This window comes from Tympanuchus pallidicinctus, unplaced genomic scaffold, assembly GCF_026119805.1.
Source record: "Tympanuchus pallidicinctus isolate F22 unplaced genomic scaffold, pur_lepc_1.0 scaffold3, whole genome shotgun sequence".
Taxonomy (NCBI): domain Eukaryota; kingdom Metazoa; phylum Chordata; class Aves; order Galliformes; family Phasianidae; genus Tympanuchus; species Tympanuchus pallidicinctus.
In genome coordinates this window covers 1748917-1768378 of record NW_026294747.1, presented here as the reverse complement: position 1 = coordinate 1768378, position 19462 = coordinate 1748917, and the positions used below count along the sequence as shown (strand labels likewise).

At 37.5% G+C, this 19462-nt stretch overlaps 1 protein-coding gene across 4 annotated transcripts in view; it reads right to left on the bottom strand.

Moving 5' to 3' along the window:
• ELP4 (elongator acetyltransferase complex subunit 4) overlaps window positions 1-19462 on the bottom strand; it is a 124193-nt gene that overhangs the window by 61204 nt on the left and 43527 nt on the right. For all 4 annotated transcript variants that reach the window (XM_052692465.1, XM_052692466.1, XM_052692464.1 and 1 more), the window contains 2 exons: window positions 11575-11683; window positions 8755-8861 (listed from right to left, as the gene is read on the bottom strand). In XM_052692465.1, the coding sequence (XP_052548425.1) occupies window positions 8755-8861; window positions 11575-11683 (216 nt within the window). The remainder of the gene's footprint in view (window positions 1-8754; window positions 8862-11574; window positions 11684-19462) is intronic.

The window sequence follows — 19462 nt, the reverse complement described above, 5'->3', positions numbered from 1 at the left end:
AGTGCTGCTGCTTTGGTTACGCCTATTGGGCCATCACAGCTCTGAGCCAATGGCAAGTGAAGTCATCGTGCAGTTACTATTCAAGCACATCACATGTGTTTAAAAAAAAAAATTATGTAATTAAGGCCCTATGTCAAAAGCCCACATATATTCCAGGTGCCTGATGGAGAATTAGCAGGGCACTCAAGATTCAGCTAAAATCACGCTCAAGCTGCCTACCTCCAGCATTCCTGCACAAGTCTTTTTCAGAACAGGTGAATGCAGTGACGCCTAGCAAGGATTACTGAAGACCTTAACGATTTAAATATTAAACAATTAGGTTATTTTAAGAATAGCAAGAGCTTTCTAGGTGCAAACAGGAATTTATTTCTCTTGTGCAGAGAATTCGTGTGCCCAAAGATCTGTAGTTCATTAGGTAGAAAATACAAGTCTATCTTCTCTTTGTGTGACTTTGCGACACACAGATCATACAAATTTTATGCATCTCCAAGTAAAAATCCTTCCATAATTTTTGTTATAACAGGCTCAAAGCGAGACAAAAGAAGATCCCACGAACTCTTTACCAGCTACAAAACATGGATTTCCCAAGCCTTTAATATCTGAAATGAGGCATTTAATATGAATTATTTTCATAGAGTGTCACTAGCTGCTTTCTGAAAGTCACGTAGCTTATGGCTGGTTTGGGCTGACAGCAAAGATTACGTTATTTACTTATTTATCTATGCACACCGATGCAAAGTTTTAGTTATTTTACACAACATAATTACTGTTCACTTTCTTCAGGAGGAAGGGCTGTGGAAAGGAGTTGAACTGCTACTTGGTCATGCCAGACAAATCCAAACTTTTACTCTGGAGGAGGTAACACTGAAAATCAGCGTCGAGCTTTTCCTAAGACTGGAAATGCTAACCCTTAAGCTAGAATTTTCAAACTTGAAATTAAAAACGTTTAGAATTTGTTTCATTAAGCTTGTTACTAGTCGCAGCAAATGCTTTGCCTCGTTGCGCTGTTTTCCCACAAAATGACATTTTAACCCTTTTCAGGTTCCAGATGAGGCTGTCTTACAGTTTCCTCGTTTACAGAGTCCCTTCTCTGTATAGGAAGATCAGAAATACAATAAACTGTCCTAAAACAAGAAGACACAGATGGTTGCCCAACTCTGTGACGCTGATCCATGGAGTTATCTTATTCCCATTCTTTCAGTGACAGTTCTGAACTAATGCACCAACACATTTCAGGGAGGTTCAGGTATGACACAGGTCTTTGACTAGGAAAATGTGACTTTCATTTTTATTTTCCTGCATTTAAAGATACATATAGAATCCAGAGATATATTTTACTGTGTAGCGTCAGGATTGAATCCATTATCACTTGTAGAGTGATAGTACCATGCAATTATGAAATATCACATTTTTATTCAAATTTGGTGGCATTGTAGAGAACATTTAATGAAAACAGCATTCAGTTCCTGCTGAGAACTACTGTGCTTAGCTCTTTTTGCTTCTTAAATACTGATGGTTAATATCTTTTCAACACATCCAAGACCTTAAAAAAGCACTATTTTACTGCAAAAATCGAACACTTGTAAATAAAAGAATTTTTGATCTTTACCAACCAGCAGAAAACATCTCTTCAGCCTACCTTTCTTCTAGTGTGAAAAAACAGGGAATATGTCAACTACTTCAGTTGTCTGGCAAATACAAGACAAATTGACCCATTTATTTACAGACTGAACAAGGCCAATCCATTTCGTGCTGCAGTGCTGACCCTTATCACAGATACTGTGAATGAGCAGTCCATTACAATATGTACAAGTGACCTTTAATTGCATTAATGGCTTTGTTGCATGTTCTTCCACTGCGACAACACAATTATGGAATAAATATTTCTAAACAACGTAATTATTTAAATGCAAACATATATGAGCTTAGTCTACTGGCAAGGAACTGCAGATGTATTATGATTTAAATGTTAAAGTTCTGAAAAATTGAATGAAACCTTCATGTTACACTTGTATAATGTCAAACAACCCATAAAATAAATGTAGTTTTTGAAATAAATGTCATGATAGTACAATCTTCATCTGCAGTCTAAAAGTTAATGGCACCTTCCTGTATTCATCTTCAGAACATATACCGAAACCTACACAATAAAAAGTTGGTGATTTCAAACTAAACCTCTTCACATATTCACAAGCCATAAGTGTTCTGAAATTCCATACCTTGTATAGAACATATTACTTGATTTCAGTTCTATGCACTATTAGAATTCAGAAATTCTCCTCTTTTCAGGTAGGAACACTCCAAGTACTGTTTTACCTCAAGTTATTACAATTCAAAAATAATCTCCCAAAACTTTATCTAAATTGTACTGTCACAATTTTAAACACATTTATTTATTCAAAATTGTTTGAAAGAATGTAATACATTTTTGACAGGCAGTCTTTTACAATATTGAAATCAAATCCTTGATTTCATCAAACCCTTCATATTCTGCGCCTTATTCCTGGAAGGCTCATGCCAAAATGATTTAGTTTGATTTTCTTTAACAATGGTAGGTTGGCTTGACAGCATCTGACAAAACAATTCAGTGAAGTACACCATACCAGGTAAAGAGAACCTGAACTGGCTACTAGAAGAAATAATGCAGAACAGAGCTTGGAATTATGACAGAATCAGTTTTATGGGAAAGTATTTTTTAGGTATTACTAATTTAAGAGCTTCAAGTATTACTATTTTGACTTTTGTTTGAATAAGCCTAAGGTAATGTCTTCATTAATATCATGGGAAAAATGGTCAGGAAAATACAATACAAAAATGGTCTGACTAGTATAAATTTCATTTCAATGTTATTAAAATATTTTACCCCTCTCTATTAGAAAGCTTAATTTAACACACTGAGTTCCCTGGATGAGTGTCCCTGAGCTGAAGTGGAACATCCACTAGAGGTTTGCCAGGTATGACACTGCTGTTCTAGGCAAGATGAGGAATAAGAAAAGTTTTCAGTGTAATTCCCATGGGTACCCATGTTCTCAAATATATGGTGACGAGAGGCCCTGAAGGATGTTATTACATAGAGAGTTAAAGAAATTCACTTTCTGTAATGCTACAGAATAGTTCTGTCTTGTTCTTAACCAGGAATTACCTGCAAGGTTTCATCCATGCCACAGGCACTGGCAGCCTGGCAGTCTCAAGCCTGATACAGGCAGGTTCCACTCTGAGCTTACAAGGCCCTAACATGAGGGCAAGACTCGTAATGTCCTCAGTGCATGACTCTAAAATACCAAGAGTTGTTTACATGGAGATCCCAATATCACAGCATACATCATGTAGTATACATTAGCTTCTGTGTTACACCGTGTGAACTTTATCCCAGCCAACATGAATTAATTTCCATATTTTACTGACTACATAACTGCTACATAACTATCATTTTAAGTTTCTAATAAACCAATCTTCTGCCTTCTGAGAGTTCTCAAGCTCACATCCTTTTCATTAAAATACTGCCCAAGATAGTTCATTAACTTCAACATTAAACAACTCTGTAGGAGTTAGTGAAAGATGACCAGGATTACGGAGAGCCACTAGCAAAGGCTGCTTCAAGTAAAATCTTCTTGGAAGAAGCCTAAAAAAGTGATGCCACCAGGATTACAGCGCACACTTAATTCTGCTTGTTGTTATGGGACGTGTGTGTATACTAGCAATATGCTGATCCCATATGTACTGGTGACAGGGGTGATTTGCTCCTCCAGGACAAGCAGCTCACTAATAATCCCAAACCACTAAGTCCACACTTGCCCTTGGTGCGTTTAATGAATAACTGTGAAATGTTACAGGCAGCACAGTTTGCTGTTCAGCGCATCACAGAATCAGAACTGAGCTCGTGCTACATCAACAGCACACTGAAACACTGCAGATATCATTTCTGACTTGGGCTTATCAATCTCCTTTGGTGAGGAGCGTGTCGCAGTGGCTAGCTGCACTTCTAGTTCTCTAACAGGAAGTTTTCCACAGTATAGTCTGTGTGAAATAAAAAATGGAAGATACAGCACCTTTCCTGGTTTTACTTGCCAAATCTACCACTTTAAAGGAAAAGGGTTGTAAGCCTCCTTCCTGCTGGAAACACAACATGTGCATGACTATCTGGAGTTACAACTCAATCTCGCTCGCCGATTTTCTTACAGCGCTTTTAACGATGGATGAAGGAAGAACATCATTACGATGCCTTTGGAATCATACAATTATTTTTAATTATATAAAGATCCTGTTGCTGCTTTCTGTGCTGATGTTTCCTTCCAAAGACATATCCTTTTACTCTGACAACTGACTCTAGGCAAAATGCACTGCAGTCAGAGTGCTCCACAGTGCCATGTTGTATCTGCCTACCACTGAGAAGCTACAGCTTGGTTGCCACAGGAGCCCTTTACTGCTGACTTTCTTCCTTTCCTCTTAGGAAACATCTCTCAGAAAAGAATCTCCTGAACTCGTACATGATGCTCTTGAAACTTACTTATTTTTGCCATGTGGCTCTTGTGAATTCTTCAAAATAAATAAAAATGAAAATTTCACAGCAGTTGTAATAACTGTCAGACAAACGATATGCAGCTTGTAAGTAAAAGCTTATTTTCTCTACTATTAACAATTGACTGCTACCTGAAGATTGAAAAATTCAAGCAAAACTCAGGAATTTCCAAAAAATCTGTTCATTTTTGCATGCATTTATCAGACTTTATGGACGGTTTTAACTTTAAACACAAAATTCTGGAGGTTTACGTTGACCAGACAGTAAGAAAGGGAGTTAATCAAATATGAATCTTCTCCAACTGTCTTGTCAAACCAGGTAATGATGTCCTGCCAGCCAAACTCAGAGGGAACATGTGAAACAAATACAAAAGTAAACAGGCCTTAAGCTGCCCAAGGGAAAGTCAGCAAGATGGCAATTTCAATCATTTGGAATAATACTAAAGCAGCCTTAGGCTTTTCTCAGAATGGAAACATGTCACTGTTACTGCAATATTTCAACGAATCAGAAGGCAAAAGAAAGGAACACTTATGTAATCACAGCCGTGGAACAGCACTTTAACTCAACGTTTAGGAGGAAAATAATTAAGAGGAAATTCCCTTTTTGTGAGCGATTGTGCCTAAATAACAAAGACAGGCAACGCTTCCTCAGACATTCTAGGAGTGAAAAAATCAGAGACAGATCCCTTTGGTTTTGATACAGGAGGCTCGGGCACAACCATGAAAAAAATTCTACCAAAGGAAAGGGTGAGAATAATGCTTCTACAAAATGTATCCAGCGTTGATAAAAGTTACACTCTGAGCAACAGCAACAGCAAAAAGCAAAAAGAAGTTAAGGAACAATTCTGCCGAAAAGTTTCGTCAAGATGAATGCGTTGTCATATCATTTAACTGAGAAATCAAAAAATATTTCAAATATTTGGGGAACTTACCTAATCAGTAAACTTTCAGTATGTGTCTAGTCATGTAGCCATCTTTTAGTCAATCATCAGAAAATCAAAGGCAAATTGGCATGACTCAACCCAAACTTTAATACCGCATGATTGTGTCGTGTAAGCTTGTTTTGTGCGAGGGCTGCTGTGGTTTTAGCAGAGAGATTAACGACCGGACCTAAGCTGGCCTCCAAACCTTGCCCTGCTGATGCCTCAAGCCCTTTGAAGTCTGACCATCATACCTGGCAAAACAACAGTGGGAACTAGGCTGGTGTCAGATCTAATCAAGTTTCCTGCCTCAGCATAGCTAACTATGGGGTACACTAATTGGCCCAATTGCGGATTATACCTTTTGCTACAGATTCAAGACAATAATTTAGTCAAATGATGGTTTTTATCTCCTTCTAATTAAGATTCCAAAGTGGGAAGAAATAGGATTAGACAGGCTAACTTCAAAATTGTGTCCTTTAAAGAGGCATGCACATAAGATTGGTGGCTGATAATATTGCATATACTAATATATAGCTATTAACTAACACGAAGATTTGGGAAAACCGGGTGCAGCTACTGCACCTTTTACCATAAGGGTTGAAGTGCACCTGGGAAAGGTCTACCTCAAAAATTGAAAATGAGCACTCATAACTACCCAGCAAAAAGCACTGCCATCCATCAGGTGAAAAAATCCCCACCCTTTACAATACGCTTCAATCAATCTGATTGTGATGAAGATGCAAGAAAAAAGATTGCAACAGTTAAATGATTCTGCAGGCTATAATGAGGTAGAGTCCCTCCCACAGAAATGAAGTCTAATAAAACAGACCTGACGTTTAAAGTTTGGTACTGTTGAGGGACAAACTGGTGATGCAGACATGAGAAAATCCATGCCCCGTGCCCTCATTATAAACCATAAAATAAGAAAGTTCTATTGACAAAAACTTGTTGGAAAAAATTTTTGCTATTAGAAGTCATGTATTTCGAACTTTTCTTAAGCAATTTCATCTTAGAGAGGCATCTGAAGGAGGCCAATATTATAACCCAAATTGAGTACGTAACTAAGCAGTCGCTTTCCAAAAACTGCTACGTACTCAAAATATATTTCAAACTTGCTTTTGAGCTACGAAAGAAGTCCCAAACTTGGATGCACTTTATATAAACCATGCTCGTGCGTGTAATGCAGGCTGTTGTGCAGCTTCATGCTTCTACACCAGAACAAAACTGACTGCTGACTCATCACATTCTAACTGCAGAACCCAGTTTTAGAAGACTGTATTCACATCCCTTCTTAATTCAATTTTCCCTTGCTCCCATTTTCCTATGGACTCATTGCTCCACTCAGCCTCACTGCAGTCTGCCTCTCCCAGTATAAGGAAGAAAAACTTTTGGAGTAATGAAATGTGGTCAGGATCTTACGAGTTCAGAAAGTACCAGTTTGAGTCAGTTTAACTTCTGGAAAGCATATCTCCAACAAAAACTGAAAAGGGCTGCAGCTGAGCAATGAAGAGAGAAATTACTCCAGTGGGTCATGGACACGTCTGGGGCAACAGGTTGTTCCGAGAGTTCCACTGCAGCCGTTCCCAGCAGCTCCGTCCCATGGCTAATTACATTCCTTTTACAGAGCCCCCTGTTTAGTTCCCCTCCACACTTTCCCCCTTTCAAGTTACATTATGAATTAGAATCACACACAGAAAAGATATATTCTTAGTCAGGATTCAAAGTGGAAAGAATCACAATTTTCTAATTTATAGCCCTACTGTGATTTTCCTGCGCTGCCTAATGACACTGTGTGCTTCTTTGCACTTCTAAAAGCAGCAAAAACATTTGTATTTTAAAATCAGCTGCAGACTACTAAAGTTTCTGCCTGTAATGTCCTGCTCCAAGCATTTGCTAAAATGGCTTAATACCTCACAACGCCTGGTTGCATTAACTGCATTCGCTGGAAAATGAGAAACGTTACAAATGAACGTCTTTGGGGAAAATAGCCCTCCTTCATGTATTTGCCTCTAAGTGGCTTTTGAAGAGGATACCTCTACTTGGGAAACTTCTGGCACGCATGCAGAGATGACCTGCTTGAAGAAGTGGCTGCCTGATTAACTATTAACTGCTCTCAATAGGATTAGATAATTAAAGACATTGATGACCATTAATTAGGAGGAGGGCACCTTAATTTGTCACTTGATAGGGCCCTTTCAATGATTTATAGGTTAGGGCTACTTGCAATTGTGAAGGGGAGGGGGCAGTGAAGAGAGGGAACCCTCAAGTTACCTTATCAAGTGGCCAGCTAAAAAGGGCAGAGGGTCAAATAAGGGCCAAAGTGGTCACTTAAGGGTGAAGTCCCAAACACCAAAGCAGTGCCAAGCCACATTGACCATCATTTGGTGATGGAGTAAAAAATATGCTAATTTATTGGTGGCAATTCTCTCTTTTTATGGTTTCAAGCAGTTAAGACAAGTGGCCTGCTTAAGAGCTTTTCATTTGAAAAGAGATTAAACAAAATGGTTTGTCAGGGATGCTTGGCTGTTTTATGTCTTTGTTAAAAAAAAATTTGCCCAGACTGTACCGATGACTATCACATCACCCCAAAAGCCATCTCCCATCTCTAAGCATTACTTGGTTAATAAATACATCAGCTCTAATTGCTTAATAGCGCTGTGTTCATTTGCTCTTTAGCAAGATTAAAATGAAATACATCTTTTGTATTACTGCCTTCTATCAGGACTGTCTGCATAAAGGTCACGGAAAAAAGTTTAAATTTAGTAGGAAATTTACTTAAGGACATTAGTGTAAATGATACTGTGTTTAAAATGACATAAAAGAGCGAAAGGTGATTTCAGTAATGCAAAGAAAATGGTTTCTGAATACTGATAAGGACACTTATCCCTCATACCACACACAATTTTAGGCAGCATTATACATTAAAATCCCTCTACCGGGGTAATAACATGTAGCTACTTTCCCACCCACTAACAGAAGTAAGAGCAAGTCATTAACATTTAATTAAATATGCTCCTGACATCCTTAGAAACATGTCACGCTTTGTTATTGAAGGTTGTGGCCTACTTTCTATGTACATTTTAAACCAAAATAAACTATTTATAACAGACCGATTTAGCGTGGCAAACGAGACGTCTTTAATTAGAAGGCGTACGGCAGCGTTCTGTAAAACCGCTCGGAAAAGCAAAAACGTAACGAAAAGAATCTACAGCGTCCGATGCCTATTTCATGCATTTCACAAAACGAAACATAAGAGACGGGATTAGCTCCACCTTTTGGGTTCTAAATAGTGAAACAAAACCGCTTCTCTTACCTCAACGGTGAACTGCTTCCTTTTTAATCTAAAAGCAAGGTCCTTCGTGTCTGACACATCACAGATCAAGCTATTAAGCCGAGGAATCTGATGCACATGAAGCAAACCTTGTGGAAAGAAAAAGTAAAGGAGGGGAAAAAAATAAGAAAACGCTGTCATCCAGATGCATAAATTAGAGAGTCTTACAGCAGAATCCTGTATATTTACACACACTCATCCTCCCCTTTTTAAACTGGAGCTTACTACCAGGAGCAATGAAGCAAACGGTGCGATTATACTCAAGTAATCAAGCAGAATAAGATAAACAGAAATCCTTGTGCGAGGAAAACTAATTGCACTTTGGTACAGAAGTACAGATGTAAAGAGGGATCTTAATACTTGTCAAAACTACAGCCGGTTTGTGTGTGATTTTCTCTTGTATTTACAGTAAGCAAATATGGCTATCACCTTGCATGCTGCCCACGGCACCACTGAGTGATCTTTATTTTATTAAATGCACCAGTAAGCAGCCAGCAAAACAAGGCTTATGGGTTACAGATAACCACCGAGGCTCTAATGAGCGGTGCTGCGCCCTCGAGAAGGCTGAGGAAAAGTTTCTGGAAAACACTGATTTCGAGCACCCTGTGCATGAATTTTAACCCCTCTGCCATCCGCACAGAAAGCCATTTTCCGTGCACAAGAGGCTGAGCTGGCCGCTCAGATGTTTGCACCAGCGCTAGGTACACTGCAAGCTCTGCATTCTGTCACTCGCAGCTCAAGCTGATGTTTTCTGACAAGGACGCTGGATGGTTTTTGTGCAGCCTAATATAGTTTCTGAACAACCTAAGGGTGATTTTCTACATCTGAAAACCAGGAAAATTCTACAGGGCTTCTCGATTACTGGCCTATATTTGCTATTCATAAAGCCAGTGTCAAAATGGAAATACTGAACATTTACAAAAGGCATCTCGCCTGAAAACGGCAGCTGTGAGAGAGAAAACCCCAAACATTAAAGCCCTTATTTAAAGGAAGGCAAGTATTTTTCAGGGTCTTATTTCATTTTTAAAGGGAGAATAGGGAAAGAAAGCTCCTAAAATTGAAATACTGTAAAAAGCCAAATGCTTATAAGGTACTAAAATCAAAGTCCTCCATGTTGTTACAAAAATATTTTGTAATAATTGGCTTCCGAATATGTAAGCCTTCTACCTCTGCCTCCAATCTGATAGCATAAAAAAATGTTCCTTTCAGTTTTGAGTTCAGAGTACAACCATTATGTGCAGGAGCAGCAGGCATAACAAAGGGTTGTTTTTACCTCTTATTTTTTAACGTTTAATTACAGCCAATTTATATCATTGTTTATTTTACTGACTCCTGAACCCTCTGCATTTACAGACACCTTAACAAAATTACTAGTGCAGAATTCGCTAAATAATGCAAGAATTTAAACAAACTTTTCCTGACTAATGACAAAAACTCCCATCATTTGCAGTAAATAAATCATCCTAAAACATGAGCGTAGATGAAAATAACCCACACGGTTAAAATCATTACAAATATCCATTACTAGACTGTTAAGGCTGCCTAACTCACAAAAGCTGTGCACTGCTATAGAATTCTATTAAGAAGCACCAAAAATGATTTTTTTTTTTAAGCTTTTACAGGAGAATAGGAAATAACTGCTAAAAAGCACACTGTCTTAAAAAGATCTCCTGACTGCTGAGAAAAGCGGTATCAAACTGACAGAATTATGTTAGCATAAACAAATGCCACATCACGATTATACAACGGGGAAAATAATTAGGCAAATTATTCCAGCTTTTCTTTAGAATTTCTTTTTCATCCACCTTTTTCAGACGGAGAAACACGTGCTATTTTCTTCGTCAAAACATTTCCCCCTCATTTATTACTCAAAGCCTGCATACACACTGTGGTATCTCAACATCATTCTTGCTGATGTTTCTCTACATTCTGCTGTGCACTGCCACGCTCTCACATGTTTACAGCCAGTTTTGGTAAGCAGTTTACTTTCAGCAGAAGGTTTCCATGGAACTACAGTAGTATCACAATAATAATAGCTGTAATTTATGCACGCTCCGAGCGCTGCTCTGGATTAGCTGTAACTGTTTGTTATTCACTGCTTGGGCTATGCATAACTTCTAATCTAATCTTCTAAAATTTAAATAGTTCTGCTGAAACAGCTTACAGAATCTTTGGGAAAAAAAAAAAATACAGGATTAAACGCCATTACACATTTTGAAGATAAATCACTTGAAAGGCTACATGCTTTTTTGCTAAGATTAGTTTCACATTTTACATGCCACATACATCCACATTCATTTCTGTAAGTGCATAGCTGCTCTAACTGAAAGCTGCAAAACAGCACATTATTTTTAGAGAAACTTTATATATAATCACATTGTTCAGCAGATTATTCCCTTTAATATAATATATGTTTTTCCATGTTCTCTACTTAAAACTCGTCAGATCAGAAGTATTGATTTCATGACAAGTTCAGCTCACTGGTCAGATGATTGCCAAGCCTCCTCTGCATGTGAATTCCCCAAAGCCTGCCTGTTGAGATGTACATCTGATTGAGCCATGCCTCAGTAATACGGCTTGACAACATGCAAGGAGTTGCCATGTTTCCTTTGCAGCCTTAATGCACTTTACGGAAAATTTTCCTAACTCAAGACTGGTTAGCAAGGAGGAACATTTAAGAGGCATATTCTAAAATGAAATCAAATTCTGCTTTAGAGCAGATACCCAATTGGAGGGTAAAACCGCTAAGTGCCCTAGAAACACTCAGGGCAGACTTTTCGCATTGCTAAAGATGGAACTTACCGTGGTAATCCTTGTATAATGGATTGGTTTCTCTCTCAGAGCCAATAAATGATTCAAGACCAACTACCATATCTGACAAGTTTGTTACACGTTCCATAATTGCTTTATTCTGTAAGACATGGAAACAAAATACACATCGTATGTGATGAAAAAAGTAATTAATGTTCATGGAGTAAGCTTTGGTCTTCTCAATGACAAACAGTAGGAAAAAGTAGGTCATCGATACCTAGAAATTAGATGGCAGGCTGTTTTATTCGCTTAAAATAGATGGAAATTTGTGCCTAAAGAGAAATATATTTGGCTCGAAGAAAATATTATAGAGCCAACAGCACTAAATTCATATTTTCACAATCTTTCTAAGATAAGTGTTAGTTAACATTGCAGATATTTACAAGCTATGTGGCAGCGAAGCATCAAGTTGCATTACCCTTTCTCAACATATTTGAGATTTATGAGGGCTTCGGTGAAGTCACAATTTAATAAAGAAAAGGAAAAAAGGGACAAAACTGCTAAAAAACAGAACAGTCCTTCAAGTAAAGAAACAGTAATCTCAAAACTGCCAGGACAGCTGGCACAGTCTTCTTCTCGATGGCTGTTGTTGCTGTGCCCATCACAGCAACGGGGGTATCAAGTGTAATCGCCTCACAACACACCCATGCCAACTGGAAAGAACCAGCTCTGTAGCTCCACATTAGAATTTTGTATTTTTTATTAATCTTACTTAAATACTTTTGTACATTCTGAGCTTCTGTTGGCAAACTACGTGACTGACACTTAGTGCAAAACGTGCATTTAAACATTTTTTTCAATTTTAAATAAAAAATTGCACAGCAATTGCTACCGTAGAGAAAGGGGAGATGCTAGATATGTCTTTGCAATATGTGCATTATGCCGACATGCTTGCTTATTAAAATAGTGAGCACTGCATCAATTGCTTTCAACAACAGAGCCACAGAGAAGCCTATGAGGCAGATGCAGAAGGTGACCATTTCCTACTCCTGCCAAAGAGGTGAATGCTGTAACCATGGCCTGCCCTGCACAGACCAATCTGCTCAGGGTACAAGGCCCAAAGCCGCCAGTCCCCTGGTACCTCCATACCCCCTCCCTTCCCCACCTTATGGGCCAGATGGCATTAAATCCTCTGGACTGGTCTCTTTACAAAGCTGCTACTTGTGCTCAGGCCAAAACGGTCTATCCCCATGGAATCAGAGGACTTCAGTTTTACCTGCAGAGTCTAACAACATGTAAAGATAAAATAATATAATACTACAGAATTCCTTTTCTGAGCAATGATGCAAGTGAACTGAGGTAAAAGAATGTTGCTTCCAGATCAAGCCTTACACTTCATTATTGCATGCCCTAATTATATCCACCGCTGAAATATTAAAGATGACTTGCAAATTAGTTCCTCTTCTAGGAAGGGAGAGACAGCATATCGTGTTCTAATGGAAACTCTTAGTCACATTGTTTTATAGGGTCAGTCACTTAAGGACAACATAAATCTGAAGTAGCCAGTGACCTCTGTAAATCCACAAACTTGAAATTACCTTATTTTGTCAATTCTTCAGCAGGTTGCTGGGTGTTATTTGTGTAAGTAAGAAACATTACACTGTAATATAGGTTAACAGGGAAATACTGGTGATTTCTGGAAGCTAACCTGAATTCTTAGTATAGGAAAAAAAAAAATTAGACCGTTTGTAACAAAATTTGCTGTTAATTAGTCTTTTTGCTTGCTGGTTTTAACCAACAAGGGTTACAAAAACTGTAGGTAGAAAGATGCTCAACCATCAGCTAGGCATCCTCATCATTACAAGTGCTGTAAATCCTAAGAATAGCATCTTTCCTATTTAGTCCTAGATTGGAAATATTAAAGCAATTCAATATTTACCTAGCGATATACATACTTCAGCTTGTTGGTTTCAGCTCTTCTTCTGAATAGTTTGCTTTCTTTAATTGTAATCCGTTCGCCTATGTTGATTTTGTTGTTATTTTTAAAGTGTGTCAAAATATTCTCTGGGCTTAATGCAGTGTATCTTGGGAAATATTTTCCACAATGAATTGCCACAACAAATAGACATTTGCTTATGTGGCATTGTTGTCATAGATCTGTATCTATCGTGTATTTTCTAGTTTGCAGTGTTCAGCACATTAATGCCCAATCAAAGCTGACGTCAGCACACAGATAGTTGTGATGTATGGCATACTGACATAAACACACAAATCATGTTGCCCCATCTGGGCTTGAAAATTTAACAGAGCTCCAGATCTTCCTCCAGCCCCATACAAATCTACCTCCTGCTTCTGGCAGAAACTTGGCAGCTCTGGAGATGAGCCAGGACATGGTTAGGAGGGAAGCCAGGAATGGGGGGGATTCAAGGAAAGAGTTTGTTGGCAACTAGAAGAGGTATTGTTGTAAATTACATTGAGAAATAAATAAATTAAAGAAAACCAACCGACTCAGTCCTGGAAAGTTTGCGGTCTTGCAAGATGCACTGCAGGTTTTCTAAATTAGTTAGTTCAGCCAAAATATAATTATTCTAACAATATGGTAGCAACCCTGATGTGCAGACTGGGCTGGGCATTCATTCTATATCTTACTTAGCGTTCACTGTTTTAGACAGGAATTTTCTTTTTAGCTCAGACTTGTAATATTTGAGCTCAAATGAAGTGCACTTTCAAAACACTGTTGGAAGAAAATCCATTTAGCTACTTAGATATGTAAATGGCAACTGTACATACATGTTTAACCAGCTTTTAGGGAAAGGCAATTATGGAAAAAGATTGTTTTGTCCTACTAATTTATTTGCAGAATCTACAGAGCTTTGAGCAATTATCTGTGCATGTTTAGAAACACTTATTTGCAAATAAAGCAGTGTACCATCTTCCACATCTGAGGACAAAGCATGGTGTTCTACCAATGCAAACAGACAGAGAGATTGAATACTCAAACTTACACACTGAAATTAAAACTACATATTTTTACTGGATTGAGTTCTTAATGAAGGACAATTTTATCATAACTATTATTTATCAAATCAACTTTGGTTCATCTGAATTCCACTCTAAAAAAAAAAAAAAAAGGTTGCTTTTTCTGCTTTGCTCTAATTCCTACTTCTCCTCTCACTTCCTGGCAAAAACTGTCTAAAACACAGAGATATGTACTCCTGTTTTTATTTTGTTAGATTGCAAAGAAATTAAAAACTTCATAAAATTTATGTAAAAGGAGCATTTAAATTCTCAGTAAACAAATTCAAATAGTTGAAAATTTTCCCAGAACAGGTTTAACTTTCCTACGTGGAAAATACAAAAAAATCTCCAAATTTAAAAGGAAAATAAAAACGTTTCAGATCTACACTGAAATCCAACTAGCACCTGTTAAAACTCCCCAGTCACATGGATTTCGTATATCAGCATTTGTATACTCATCAATATGTTAACAGACTTATAAGATTGATTTAAACATCAATCTGAAAATGAGGTGCATGAAGACTGTTTTCAAAGAGATATTTTTGCCTATGTTTTCATAGTGAAGGCTACATTTGATTTCTGTACCCTTAACTAATTTTGATTAATTAATGTATTCACTGTTTTTATTTAAAAACATTTGTTTATAAGTTAATACAATGAATCCTAAAATTGAGAGTCCAGTAATCTTGATGCTTTGTTTGAAAGGTCTCGAAAATAAAGGTCGAGTGAGCAAGTTAATGTACAGTGATTTCATCCTTGTGAACATAAAGCAAATTTTGGCATTCAGGTTTTCAAAACAGACCCAAGAACTGGCTGCCCCCTTTTTGTCTCTGCTGCACTCACTCATGACACTGAAGTAGCTTAGTGCTATAATATACGCAACCACATTGGACTGCAATGAAATACTGGCTGGATATTCAATAGGTGTAATCATTCTTCATATTTTCTGAGACATTACCATACAATAAAGTGGTAATGGCTTCACGACACACAAATATTTACCACTTGTCATTACTACTTAATCTCCACAGGATTTGGAATTGAAAAGATAAATTATTAACATTAAGAGGTACGGCTTAAATATTTAACCATTTGTTCATAATTACTACTGCTAAAATCACAGAATTATCCATACCTTTTATCTTGGTAAAAAAAATAATAATAAAGTGAGGTATTGTGCCACTGCACTAGTTTTACAGAGATACATTTTGTGTGCTTTTTCATTATTCACCAATCCTGAAAATAAATGATTAATAAATGCCCTGCCACAACTGTTATATTGGCAGTTAATGAAATCTGTAAGTCAAAATTTGTGTACTTACTCTAATTCCAAGTCATCAGCACTTTTTTTCTGTGCTTTCACACACCAGCTGAACTTTGAATTTAGGTTTTACATAAAATTGATGCTTACTCAGACCACTGAATACAAGATGAACAACAGTAGTTACATTAAGAAATTTTGGTACTTAGAAAACTGTATCGTTATCACGTGAAAACCAAATCGAAGTGTGATGTCTTTGATGGAAGACAAGCTCACTTTGCTGGAAATATATCTAAAGGATTTTCTACAGACTTCCAACACCTTCACAGAGGATATGTCCACATTTAAATATTCTGCATCTTCTTCTACCTTTGAAGAATTTTACTGACTGAAACAGAACACGCATAAATATGTGTTCATATGGATGAAATCATAGAAGCATTGATTTTGGTCAGTTCGTTGATATGTACTACATTAAATTAGAACTTTTCATGCAATGAATAGTATCTTTGAAGACTTCTATACAAGTTGCAGTAGCAAAGAAAGGAAATGTAGCAAAGATACAAGCAGGTAATTAGATGCAACATACAAAAATGGGAAGGAAGTGACAAAGCATCTGTTGGTCAATATGTTACATGATGTATTAATTCCAGGTTTTGGTTTTTTTTAATGTTTGCACTGGTAGTTCGCAAAAGCTCAGAGTCTTCCAACTGTGAAACAAGTTAGAACTAGCATTTTTTTTACACTGAAAACTCAAAATTTAATTTGAGCCATGGTTACCTTCTCATACACCTGAAACACCATCACTCTTATGGGAACTCTGCAATGACTATTATCAATTATATCAGATGCAGGTGGATGACAAGGTATCCCATTTGAACATCCTGGATTTAAATATTCAAGAAAAATGATCAGTCATGAAATAGAAGCTAAATATCACACACTATAAGAATATCTTTGGATTTTTACTGAGGATAGATGACCTGGACTTGTCTATTATTTTAGTTAAAAAATAATTAAGTGCCAGAAAGCAATTGGTACTTAGAATAAAATGTATGTCTGTTTTGCCATTGAAGACCTGAGAGGTTCTTTACAGCGTTGTCAAGGGCCTGCAGCCAAGCGAGCGATGACTTGATATAAATGAAATGAGCAAATCAGTAACAGTTGCTGTTGAGATCCACAAAAGTGAGAACAAAGACTGCATAGTTTAAATAAAAATTTCCATCTGTTGATCTCCAAGGGCTTTACAAAAAATCAACAAATCCTCATTTACAAGTAATGTACCAAGCACAAAGATGTCATGAGTTGTCCAGAGTCAAGAGCCAGTCAACTGTTCGCTGGGAAGCGAACTCTATCTTTTGCTGAAGCCCTGCCTACTTCCATTAATTTGAGGCTTGGTTTAGAAGGCAGTGACTGGCTTTGGGGTGCCATGAAAATACAATGGCATGGGAGTCCAAAGTCCTGAAAGCTCTGGGTGCTGAAAATCTAGCAGCAAAAGGTGACAGATGTATGGATTGCCACAGGGTGACACTTTCTGAACTGAATCTCTTTTCTTTTCTAACAGCACTCATGAATTGAAAGTACAGACTGCAAGTGACTAGGAACTGCTCTGGCAAGCAAGGCTCTTGCTTTGATTTTAGCATAGTTTCAAAAGGAAATAAGCTTGACTGGGTCCTCCTGCTTTTTTTCTCCAGCAAAGGATGAGGAATTGGACAGAAATCAGTACATGATTTGGGCTGAAAGTAGCCCAGCAACTCCCCAGAACACTACCTGGTCCTCTTTAGCAGTGTCTGTTGTGACAGGACAAGGAAATGGTTTCAAACTAAAACGGGAGACTTAGGCTGGATGTAAAGAAGAAGTTTTTTACAATAAGGGTGGTGAGGCACTGGAACAAGTCGTCCAGAGAGGTGGTGGAAGTCCCATCCTTGGAGGCATTCTAGGTGAGGCTGGACAGGGCTCTGAGCACCTGATTGAGCTGTAAGTGCTCCTGTTCATTGCAGGGGAGTTGGACTAGATGACTTTTAAAGGTCCCTCCAACTCAAACGATTCTATGATAATGTTTGTCTCGTTAGTATAAAAGCACGTGAATGAAAAACTGTGTTAATTTTTGTCTTTAATACCTCGGAGATTAAACGACCATTCAAACAGATTTTTTAAATAATAGTAACTACTTAAAATATTTAATGCTACTAGTTGGTCATGGTGTAGGAGATACAGATGTAAAAGTAGATAGAAAGAATGGGAATCACGTTATCAAATCCTGAGAGCCATAACAAAGTCGGTGAAATTAACGTATTTGAGACTAACTGGCTTAGCTAAAATCCTAAGATTATACTGGGAATTATTCATGATTAAAAATAAAAAAGGTTTAAGAGTGCCTTCTGTTGTCTTTTTGCCTGAAAAAATGCACTGCAGTTTGCTTTCCAATTCAGGCTAACTACTGCTGCAACTTAAACTCCTTAAACAGTCAATTGCCTTTTACATACAGGTGACCAAAAGAGTCCTCCACTATTATTTCAATTAACAGCACACAAACATCAACAGGAACATCTATCTGACATTTTTAATCAAGTGCAACGTTCTCAAAAATAAAATCATTTAAAAAAATAATCCCTTATTCAGTATGAAATTATAAGCTGTCATCAGGAGCATTCTGGCAAAGCTATGTCCAGATGGGATACTGGCTGGGCAATAAGAAGAGGTAGGGTGGAAATGATGGGTAGGCTGGAAATGATGGGAACCTAAGGAAAGACATGATTGCTCCCTCTGCTGGCAAGGCCCTCACCTGCTTTAATTTTTAACTAATGAGTAGGCATTTCTTTAATTATTTAGGATCTAGCCAATAAATAATGCAGAATGTTCCTTCCTCAGTCTGTTGCTCTGTGTTTGCACAATTTTGAACTTATGGTGCCCTATTTCAGTAGAATAATTTGTCACAGGATTAAGGCTCAGGTGGGTGTCTAATGGCAGAGTTATTGGATTTACATTGTAATTGTTCACAGAATGAGAGGTAATGTTAAACTAATCAATTTTCAAAATATTATATTTTACAGTGTGTGCAAATTTTGTATTTAATTTATATACTTCATAATACTATGATAAACTGCTCATCAGATCAGATGAGATAACAAGAACCTTTTTTATGTAGAAATCAAATAAGACAAAAAATGAAAGGTTATGCAACACAAACATACAAAATCACACATCATACCAAAAGCGTTCTTCTTCCATGAGTCAAATTCACGACCAAGGAATTTGGGGATTATTTTTTGCATTAAAGCTTAATTACAACACGAGGATAAGTCATTCATTATTTGATTTGTGAAATGAATTAATAGCTGCAGTAAGAACATTTAGAAAAAATCTGTTCTAGGATTTTGGCCTACAACCAGAAGCTCCCAGAACAGGAGGGATCAGCTTTTTTTGCCCACTGTTCTCATCTGAAACCTGGCTGAAAAGCTACTCCAGCTCCCAGCCTTCCAGAAGGCTCCATCCCAGGAATCCTCGCCTGCCATTTGGTTTGCTGATTTTAATCTCACAGGACTTTCTTACAGTGGCTCCACTATGCTGAACTGGCACTTGCTCCTAGAAGTGAGTTATTATTAAACTTGTAGGTCAATTGTGGCACTAACAACTCTTTGGAAGCTTTCAGCCACAGTG